Below are 11,205 nucleotides of genomic sequence, written 5' to 3'. Positions count from 1 at the left end.
GAATGCCAGCCCTAGAGGGATCTGCCCATGCCCCTGGGCCCTGAACCCCCGCCTCGTTCATACAGGCCCTCCTAGAAGGCTTGGGGCTGCACCCAGGACCCAGAGCCCCTCCCAGCAGACAGAGCCTCTGTGCTGACATGCTCCCTCCTCAGGAGCCTCTGAGGAGGGTGGGAGAGACGGGCAGGGACCCTGAAAGGAGGCATGAGGGTCCTGAACAGGCACAGAGGAAACATTCTTGGCCAACTTGGGGCCCTGAGAACCCGCCCTCCCAACCTCCTGGAACCCTAGCTGCTAGGCAGGGCCTCACAGGGTGGGAAGGCCTGTAGCACCCTTCTCCAAGGGTTTGGGGGCTGAAGCCAACAGGGGAAGTGGGAGCAAGAAAGACCAGGGAGAAATCTGAGGGGCCCTGCTTAACTCCTTCCAGGTGTCCCATTAGGTCCTGAGACAAAGGCCATGGTATCCGGGCCCCTGATTCTGGGCATGTGGATGTGTTCCTAAGCCCGGGTCCCCAAAGATGGGACCCTTCAGCCAAGCTCTTCCCTCTATCTTGAAACTCTCTAGACCCCATGAACAACAAACCTTCATAAAAACTCTGGCCCACGCCCCTGCAGAAGAGGCACAAACACCCCTAATGACCTGGGAGCCCATGGGAATTTCCCCCAGGGGTGGTCCCAAAGCCTGCTCCGGGGAAAGCCTTTGCTGTTTGTGGTTGCCCAGGGGCACAGGGTGAGACACAGAGCATCAGATGCAGCTGGGCTGGGAGCTGGGAGCCCAGGCCCCACCTGAGCCCCTCTGCATGGGGACCCTGAGCCCCTCTGCATGAAACTCCGAGTTTGTGCCCCAGACAGACAGGGAGGGCCTGCCAGGATGAGAGCGCAGACCTGGGTTCCTTTTCACTGGCTGTCCTGGAGGCAAGGTCAGGCCCCGGGAGTTCTTGGTTGGTGCCCCAGGCTACAGCCCAGGTAGGGACTAGAGGCAGACTGCGTCAGCCTGGCAGATGCTCTGACACCAGACTTCTCAGCCGAGATGTTCCTGGGGCTGAAATGTCTGGGAAGAGGTCTATGGGTCATGCTGTCCCCGTTTCTGTCTCCACCAGCATTCCTCTCGGTGCCTCCACCCTGCGATGGATGTAGGATTGAAGTATGGCTGTTGCCTCTTTCCAGAGCAGCTGCACATCCTGTGTGTCCGAGGGGTTCCAGGGCATGTGCTGAGCAGAAGCTTGGCCTCTGAGCTCAGGGTACTGGCTGGGATCGCAGCAGGTATGTGGCACAAGGCATGCAAACAGTCTTTTTTATCCCGCCTCAAGAAAAATACAAAAGATGATAAAGGCCCGCGTCTTTTCTCCTGGTCATCAGACACGCAGGGACTGGGCTACCTCTCTCCCCGCTGTAGTCTTGCTTGTGGGGCTGGTTTCTTCTCACTCTGGAGATATGTGCTGCTTGGCAGGTCCCAGGAAATCGTGGGGATGAGAAACCAGCCAGAACCCTGGGGTTAAAATGCCCGGTCGTGCCCCTGAGATTAAACCACAGTATTCACTGGTTTCACAGTCAATTTCATTTCCTCCCTTCCTTTCTTCCTCTTGCTTTCCCATTCGATGTGGGCTGGCAATGGGGTGACTTGGGGGTTTCCCTCCAAGTTTGTACTTTTGGAGCTGGGGGACAGGTAGGCACTTGGCAATCACCATCCTGTCCTCCGAGGTACATGGGGCATGTGGGTGCGGAGCTTTCCAGCGGGCGGGGGCCTGCTTCTGCTAGCACAGCCCCCTAGTTAGTTTTATTTCTTCTGAACTGTAAAGAAAAGAACAGATATGGCAGAACAGAGCTCAGAACATAGGGTCTTCCGGTCCCTTTTTTGAGGATTTGAGTCTTTGTTTCCTAGCGGGAAATGGTACCCAGGTGAGTTGGCTAGGGGCTCCCGGTGGAAGTGAGCTCCTGCCAAGGACAGGACCAGGGCCTCGGTGGTTGGTTCGGAGGTAGGCACATGGACCCCGGAGGCTAGAACCATCGCTGCTTGAATATTTTAGTGAAAACTATACAGTCCCCTTTGCCAATTTGAGTTCAGTGGTTGTCACTTGCCATTGAAAGAGTCATGGCTAAGGTGACAAGCAGCAGCAGAACAGAGACTGAGACATCAGAAGGTGATACTGAGGCTCATACCCTGGGCTAGTGGATTCCTGCTTCTCAGGCACCTGCACACCTGTCAAACTCAGAGATTATGGAACATGCTTCCGCTCAGACAGATGAAATGGAGGACCTGCATTTTGAACCCAGGCAGACTGATTACAGACCTGAACTCTTCCGTCTCCTACGAGGCCAAGGTTCCCCATGACCCCACGGCTGAATCCCAGGCTTTCTGCCCCAAGTTGAAAACTCTGTATTCCAGATCAGTGCCTCCCAAACTATAACGATTGGGCTGGGAATCTTATTAAAATGCAGATTCTGATTCAGTGGGTCTGGGTGGGGCCTGAGATTCTGTATTTCCAACCCTTTCCTGGTGTCAGCAGCCACGGCTGCTGGCCCATGGAGCACACATTGAGGGGCAAGGTCTTTAGGGGAACAGCTTATGTTGATCACCAAAGGGGCAGAGATGCTTGGAGGCTCCCAATGTGAGTGTGTGACGAGAGGGAAATGGACAACACTGACCTGCATAGCCCAGAAATTCTCAAAGCTGCCTGGGCTCTGTGAGCAGCTGAGTGTCACCTTTGAAAATGGTCGTCCTGCTTGGATAACTTCCCTGGGGCACTCACAAAAGTGTTGCTTCCTGACTTCCAGCACGTGCATGGTTTACTTCCAGTAGGTCCTGGCTGTCTCATCAGGGATGCTGTCTGGCAGGCCCCCAGTTTACAAAGCAGAGTCACATGCATTGTCTCAGGTGATGCTCACAAAAGCCTCTGTGCTGGAGGCTTCTTCCTGCCACCTTCGACGTGAAAACCCCGAGACTCAACCCAGGCAGACCCTGGTGCAGGACCCAGGACCATCAGAGCTGAGACTAGAGCTCGTGGCCTCTGACTCCTGGGCACGTGCTCTTCCCACGCCCTTTCCTAGTGATCTATTCTCCAGGCATTAGAAAGGCAGAAAGCCAACCCCACTCAGCCAGTCCCTGCAGGGGACTGGGTTGCTTTCCTTGAGTGAGAGGAAAAGGCTGTGGCCCACACATGCTCTTACCCTTCTCCCCACCAGCACCCCTGCCCCAGGGCGCTGGGACACAGCCTTCCTCAGTCCTCACACTGAGTAAGCTGGAGTGCGGCTGGGCCTCACCTGCAAAGTTGACGGTCACGGCCACGATGATGATGACGACCCCCATGATGATGAAGGTGATGCTGAGCATCCCGGCTAGGCGGCCCAGCCTCCGGGCCCCGTCCAGGTCTCCCTGTTGCATGCTACTTCTAGACTGCAGAGAGAAGGTGGCAGAGACCTCAGGAAGGCGGTCCTTGGCAGCCTTGCAGGGGGCCCCTTACTGAGCCCCTGGAACACAGCTGGTCCCCACTGCGGCCCACACTCCAGCAGCCCCCATAGGGGAGAGGCAGGGGGCTCCTTCAGGAGAAGTGGCCTGGACTCCAGTGGCCAGACCTCTTGAGGAGACCCGTAACTAAGCCTGCCCCTCGCTGGCTGGGGACAGCTGGAAGCATGACCAAGCAACGCAGGGCGTCATCTCAGGACAGTGACGGGCAGGGTGGTATAATGGAGACCAAGGGCCTGGGAGGGTGGGCCAGGTCCGGGCCATGCTGAGCTGGCAGGAGAGATAAGCCAGGCCCCTGCGGACCCCAGCCCAAGGCTCATTCCTATAGCTGCACTAATGCAGCCCCTGTGGCTTTTTCTATGGCCTGACATACCTGCCTCTTTTGCTCTGTGAGCCCCCTCTTGCCATAAAAGGAAAGAACTCACTGGCCCTCCCTCTCCCTATATCCCACCCAGGAACCACATCCTTGTTCAACCAAGTCCACTTCCCAGATCACACCAGAAAGGCGAGGCATTTGGGGTTTGAACCAGGAAGGCTGGGGCTGGGGCGGAGCCATGTATGGCTTCACAGGGGGCCTATCTGATATTTCACTCCTCAGTGAGCTCGGCTTCTCTTGGCCCTATTAAATGGGGGTGAAATCAGGTGGGTAAGGATGGGGATGGACAGAGGACATAGGGACAGATAGGATCATGAGGGTCCGGAGGCAGCAGTAGGAGGTGTGTCCCAAGCTTCTCCATGGAGGCCCCCTCACCACTGCCCAGGACTGGCCTGGGACCTCCAGATTCCTCCAGCTCTAGAACTTGGACTTCTATTGATAGAACAGGCACAGGCGGGAGTCTACTAAAGGTGTGACTACTTACAAGACCTCAGGCCATTTATTTGGTTATTTTATGTTCTGATTATTGGAGGCTCCTGAGTTCAGCATGGAACCATCAAGTACCTTGATGATGATGGTGACGATGATGACAAAGATGTATTGAGCCCTTACTTTGTGCCAGGCAGCTTACTGACGACTATGCCTAAATGATCTCATTTAGCCTCAGAATCATTCTATGGGGTTGGCAGTGTTGCCCATTTTTAAAGACGCTGAAGTTCACAGAAGGGACACTTCCCCCCTCTGTTCTCTTCACTGGGGTACCCCCCGTCCCCTGGGTCCTGTCTTCATCTCTCAGAATTCTGATTCCCCACCTCCACCCCGTGGTTCCCTGTGCCAAGCTCCTTCCAGGCCAGTGCCAGCTGCCTGCCCCAGTGTGAGCTCACTCACTTCGCCCCAAACCACAGCTTCCTACCTCCCAGATCTGCTCCTTGCCTTGCACTCCGCCTTCCACGCGCTCAAGCCCCAGTTATTGGCAACAGCCTGGAGTGTCCTCCCACTGGGTCATAACTCCCCCGCCAGCCCTTCTACTAATTAGTTTCCTCTCCTAGTCAATTCCAGGGCAACTCTCTTCTCTAGCTTCGCTGCACTTGCCCTAGTTCCAGGGGCCACTTCCCACTCCAGCCCTGACAGCCTCCTGAAGGTCCCCCTGGCTCCAAGCTCTTTTCCTCTGCATTCTACTCCCCACACCACCATTTCACCCTACAGAGATTCATGCCAGGCATGGTGCTAAGACCCTGGGATGCAGCAGTGTACAAGAGAGCCCCGGTTCTTATGCTCATGGAGCTTACAGCCTTGCGGGGAGGCTGGCCTCCATTTGAGCGCACAAATAAAAGCAAAACTGCAAGTGTGGGTAGCGTTCCAAAGGAGAGGCACCTGGTACTATGAGAGTTTATAAAAGGGGAGAGTCAGGGAACACATCCTGAAGGGAGGACGTCTGGACTGAGATATGAGAGATGAGTAAGAATTAAATAGGTTTTTTTTTCAAATGGAAGCAGGGTGTTCTGCGCAGTGAGAACAGCATGTGCAAAGGCCCAGAGGGAGTCCCTACGTGGCAAATATGTAGATGTTCAATAAATCGTTATTGACTGAAGGAAGCAGGCGGGAACTTGACAAAGGCCAGTGCAGCCGGGGCTGAGACAGTGAGGAAGAGGAGGCTGCCGAGGTGGGCAGGGCCAGGCCAGGTAGGGCTCTGCCCATACAGCAAGGAGGTCGGTCCTTATCCCAGAACAGTGAGAGCCAGTGAAGATGGAAGGATGGGGGCAGAGGATGGTATGATTGGATGCAGGTTTCCCAAAGCCCCTCCCCCCCCCCGCCGACTGTAGTGGGGGATCACAGGAGAGCCAGGAGCTGAGGCAAAAGCTCAGAGAGATGATGATGGCTGAGGCAATCTCTCTTGTCCAGCATCCTCCACGGCCCCCCACTGTCTGCAGAACAGAGTCCAAACTCAGGTTTGCTTTGCATTTCCTGGTTTTACCCTCTGCCATTCTCTTCCACAATCTCTGGGTCTAGCCGATCTGAGCTGCTCGGGGCATGAGCACCGACCTCCATTTGCCTTTGCTCGTGCTATTTCTCCCGCCCACATTTCTGCTCCCCCATAACACCTCAAGTCCAAATCCTCTCTATCCTTCAACAGCTGGCTCGAATGCCACCTCCTCTGGGAAGCCCACTGAGATTCCTCCACCCCCACTGGAATGGTCATAATCCCTAGCATGATTTGAACATTTACCTTGTGCCAGGAACTATGCAAGCTCCAGTCTAGACCTCAGCCTCTCTCTGCTGCCCAGGGACATTGGGGCACCAATCACTCCTTGGTCTTTGCACCCTCTCCTTCTTGACTGGATCTTTTTCTCTCCTGTCTTGAAGAAATCCTCTATTTGTCTCACCCAGTTGTAGGCTCCCCAGTGCCTACAGGACAAAATCCAGATTCCGTTTTGTGACAGTTGGGGCCCTTCTTGATCTGGCCTTTCTCCATTTCTCCAGTTGCTTCTCTCACCACGCCTGCCTGGTTGGTGTTCTATATTCCAGCTGCATCTCCTCATCTGTAAAATGGCCTAATAACAATCCCTGCCTCATAGGAGTGGTAAAGGACAAAACGCTCTAATGGACGGCAAGCTCAGGTCACCAAACTCAGGACATCAACACCGAGGCAACATTGGGAGGAGGAGGGAGCAGCATACAGAAAGACTTCTGGGATTTCCAGGAATTTCAGCTTCAGAAATCCTGGGGTTACCTTGAATCATTATCCAGGACTCATTCTCAGCTGTAAATATAGCATCAGGGGGAGGGGCAGAGGGTTTAAGATGAGTCCTGCCCCCCATTTTCCAGAAAAAGTCTGTGCAGTAATGATTCAGGGCCATGGAGAGAGGCACACAGGTAGTTTCTTGGGCATGAGAGGTGAGGAAGAAAGGCAAGAGGGAGAGAGAATTTTTTTCAGTTATACTGAGCCCAGTCTCACTTATTTATCCGCAGAGCCATCAATCCATGCATCCTTGGACTGATGGAAGGTCATGCGTGTTCCTTCAAGCCTGAGGGACACCACTGAAGGAGACACAGTGGGAATGGCTGCATGGAACAGGGCAGACCTGATTGTGGCTTCTTTGTTGTGTCAGACACTTTATACACTCTATGCAATGTAAACCTCACAACTATTCTGTAAATTTTAGTTTTCCAATCTGTAGAAAGGAGGGATAGTAACTGCCTCTAAGAATAGAGCCCTAATTTTACATGAGAAGTTGTCCACAGCTAGCTGGCACTCATTTCTGAAGTCCCCCCCCCCCCCCCGCAATTAGTTACCAAATGAAAGATCCATCCCTTATTTCCAGGGATGGAGAAAAACCCTTCATTTCTTTTTATGAGTAAATTACCAGCTGCTCTGCATCCCCGTTAGTGACATCAGCTTCCTCTTACACCAAATGGCTCAAGTTGAAGGCACACTAATAATAATCGCAGTAATGGTTGTAATGACTGAATTAATAGATCATTTGTGATTGCAATGACTGTGGGGATGGTGAGTGAGAAAATGAATTCAGGTTAATAGATCAGTGAGGAAAGACACTGAAAAAAGTTTGAGTGTGGGGAAAGGACAAGGCGGGGTTGGGGAGAGGATAGGGTGAGAAGGATGCTGATGAGAACTGCTAGAGGCTGAGACCAGCCAGAGGAGGGTGGCAACAGAGCTTCTCAGGAACGAGCTTTCTCCACCCGTGAGGCTCAGGCCAAGGCCTAGCAGATCTCAGCAGAACTGACAAGATGTGCCAGGGCTGATCAGTTATTGGCCCTTCCACAGAGATCAAGCATCTCCCAGTAGGTCAAGGCAAAAGGATGTGCTTCACAGGCTCTCTCTGCATAGATACAATTGTTTCTGAAATGCCCTGACTACAGTTTAAGCCCCCTGTTGCTGGAGAGAGGGGAGGGATGGTGGAGGATCCTGGGGAAGGAGTCAGGGCAGCCGCAGTGGTGGATGGGAGGGATTGGGTAGACTTAGGGGCTTGAGACCGCAGCTGTTTACCAACTTATTCAGAAGTATGTCAAGAGGCTTCCCTGGTGGTCTGGTGGTTAGGACTCCGTGCTCTCACTGCAAGGGCCCAGGTTCGATTCCCTGATTTGGGAACTAAGATCCCACAAGCCACAAGGTATGGCCAAAAACAAGAGAAAAAAAGATGTCAATATCTTAAGCCATATGCCTACACGCCAGCTGACCGTCAGCCCTGGTCAGGGCTTAGCACTCTTGTTGAGTGAATGGATATATCATAAATGAATGAGAATGAGCCTGCAACACATCAGTTAAATAATTAAGTTGTTGAAAATGCCTAAGTAAGGAAGCGTTGGAGCCACTCTAGATCTCTGCATCGCTCCCACATGCTGTAGGAACAACCTACAGAGAAGGGACTGCTCAGAGGCTGCAACCAAAACCGCAGACAGGGCTGCCTATCTTTCCCAAGGCTGTAATGAAAGGTGAAACTCCATTATATCCAAATTGCTAAAAGCCAGAAATGCCTGTTCACTGGGGGTTTGCCCTGTCCTCTGACATTACAGTTTCATTTAGTATTAATAATAATAGCAAGCACTTCCATTTATTAAGCATTTACTATGTTCCAGGCTTTGGCACACACATTAGTTCATTTAATCCTCCCAGCAGCCCTGTGAGGTAGGTGGTTTTATTATACATTTTATAGATGAGGAGACTGGAGCTAAGGAAGGAGGTTGAATGATTTGGACATGGTCATGTGACTTAAAAGGGATAGAGATGGGATACACACCCAAGTCTATCTGATGCTTCTTTTATCAACAACTGAAGGCCCACTGCCTGGGGCCCAGCATCCCTCATTGACAGGAGATCTTGCTGGATTGGGGAGCATGGCCATTTCTCATCCTGACCCAGAGGTAAAATGGATGAAGCCAACCTTGCCCTGGCCACCCCAGGAAGCTCACGGGAAGCTGCGGTACTGAGCAGGCCTGGGCCTGGACACCTGTGATCACAGCTCCTGAGGTAGAGCCCCTGATCCCAGCCCTGGTCCCAGCAGGCCCCTGTCAGAGCTACAGTGGGAAGGACACTGCTGGTCCATTAGTCTTCCACTGATGGAGTGAGTGGGTGGTGGAGAGGAGGCTACTGGGAGGTGGGGGAGAAAAAGAGGGAAGGAAGTAGAATTATTCCCTCCCTGCTTAAGTGCCTAAAAGGTTTGCCTTTCCTGGGAGGGACACACTATCCTTGTCCCAGAGGTAGATACAGGGACAGAGAAGAGAACACTGAATTCAGTATCCAGGTGATGTGCCTCTTGCCAATTGTGTGACCATGGGCAAGGCACTGTTTTATATGCCTCAGTTGCCTCATCTGGTAAATGGGAACAATTAGCTAGACTCTGTCAGCCTCATACTAGGACACGCTCTGCAGACAGTGAGCTCTAGCCAGGCTGTCAGGGCTGTGGGTCTCCTTCTCCCCTGGGGTCAAGGGCTTGATCCTTCACTTGGTAACCAGCGGGAAGACTTCAGATGAGGAGCTCTGAAGTCTGTTGCCAGGACCTGGAGACACCAGCATGGAGACTTAACTCTCTTTCCACACTCTCTGTCTCTCCTTCACCCCTGCTGCTGCTTGAGTGGCACCAAGTATTTCAGCTCTAGATAAATAACTGACCCCTCCCTCCCCAGGGCATGGGAGTGTCCTATGAACTAGAAAAGAGAATATCACAAAAAAGTGACTCACACAAACCTTTTGCATTCCCAGTGTATATAAAAGTTACGTTTATACGTTTCTGTAGTCTAGTAAGTGTGCAATAACACTGTATCTAAAAAAGCAATGTACATACCTTAATTTTAAAATACTTTATTGCTAAAAAATGCTAATCATCATTGCTCAGCAAGTTGTGATCTTTTTGCATTAGTAACATCAAAGGTCACTGATCACAGGTCCCCATGACAAACATAATAATAATGAAAACGTTTGACATATTTCGAGAATTAACAAAATGTGACCCAGAGACACAAAGTGAGCAAATGCTGTTGGAAAAAAAAAAAGGCGCTGATAGACTTGCTCGATGCTGGGTTGCCACAAGCCTTCAATTTGCAAAAAATGCAATAGCAGCAAAGCACAATAAAACGAGGTATGTCTGCTTATAAAATGTTCAGAAGAGGCAAAACCATGGAGACAGAAAGAAGATGAGTGATTGCTCAGGTTTGGGAAGGATGGGGACGAAAAAAGGCCCTGGGTTTCTTTTGGAGGTGAGGAAAATGTTCTAAAGTTGACTGTGGTTATAGTTGTGCTTGTCTGTGAATATACTAAAAATCATTGAATTGTACACTTTAGATGGGTGAATTGTATGATATGTGAATTATATTTCAAAGCTCTAAGAAAAATAACAAACAGGACTTCCCTGGTGGTCCAGTGGTTAAGATTCCGTGCTTCCAATGCAGGGGGCACAAGTTCGATCCCTGGTCAGGGAACTAAGATCCCGTATGTTGTGTGGCGCGGCCAAAAAAAAAAAATCCAGCAGTCTGGTGATGGCTTCCCATCCCCGCCAGGGAGACACTCACCTAATTACTGCCATCACGTAATAGCACTTACTATGTGCTGGGTGCTTTAGCACTTTGTATGGCTCATCTCATTTCACCCTCACACAACTCTATAATTTAGGTGTTATGCTGACACCCATTTTGCAGATGGGAATACTGAGGAGAAAAGATGTTTGAGTGACTTGCCCGAGGCCACAGAATACCCTGTGGTTTTCTCTAGCGTGGGTGCTTCTTGCAATGTGGTGTAAGGATCTGTTTACAAGTTTCTCCCCACTGGACAGGAGGCTCGTGGGGATTGGTGATGGCATCTGGTTTAGCACTGTATTCCCTGCCCCAGGCCCGGTGACCATCAGACCTGACTCAAGAACCTGAGAAGGATGTAGAAATGCACTGGGGGTGGGTTCGGTGGTCTCACAGCCTTGGGCCCAGGTTTCCCTTGACAAAGGCAGCTCCTACCCAGCTCACACCCTGCCACCCCCAGCAGGAGATGGATTCTAGCGAACATTTTCTCCTGGGTCCTTGTGTGGATTCCCTCCGCAAAGGCTGTCTCTCCTCCTGGGGCTTCTCCCTGTAACCAAGAGGTTGGCCCTGCCCACAGCCACTGGCTGCACCCCTGTGGCCCGGCTCTGCCCCCAGCTGCCTCCAAGAGCAGCAGGCAGCACAGGAAGTTCCTCAAAGGCCTGGCCCAGCCCTGGCTCTTCTGCCCACACCAAGTCCCTGCCAGTGTCCCCTAAAGCCCTGGCAGGTGGTGCTGGATTTGATGGGGGTTGGGGAAGGCCCCCCTGGCTGGAGACTGGGCCTCGGTGAAGTGGATAGAGACGTATGAGGAAATAAGGGGTTTCTCAGAGGAGAGCAGGGCAGCAGGA

At 52.1% G+C, this 11,205-nt stretch overlaps 1 protein-coding gene across 1 annotated transcript in view; it reads right to left on the bottom strand.

Moving 5' to 3' along the window:
- Positions 1–1,749: 1,749 nt before the first annotated feature.
- Positions 1,750–11,205, bottom strand: part of TRARG1 (trafficking regulator of GLUT4 (SLC2A4) 1) — an 11,013-nt gene continuing 1,557 nt past the window's right edge. The window contains exons 2-3 of the mRNA XM_007454244.1: positions 3,258–3,390; positions 1,750–1,787 (exon numbers count right to left, since the gene is read on the bottom strand). Of these exons, the coding sequence (XP_007454306.1) occupies positions 1,774–1,787; positions 3,258–3,390 (147 nt within the window). The 3' untranslated portion in view covers positions 1,750–1,773. The remainder of the gene's footprint in view (positions 1,788–3,257; positions 3,391–11,205) is intronic.

The sequence above is a fragment of the Lipotes vexillifer genome, unplaced genomic scaffold (genome assembly GCF_000442215.2).
Source record: "Lipotes vexillifer unplaced genomic scaffold, Lipotes_vexillifer_v1.1 scaffold680, whole genome shotgun sequence".
Taxonomy (NCBI): Eukaryota; Metazoa; Chordata; class Mammalia; order Artiodactyla; family Lipotidae; genus Lipotes; species Lipotes vexillifer.
Note: the sequence above shows the minus strand (reverse complement) of the source record. Positions and strands in the feature narration are given on the sequence as shown.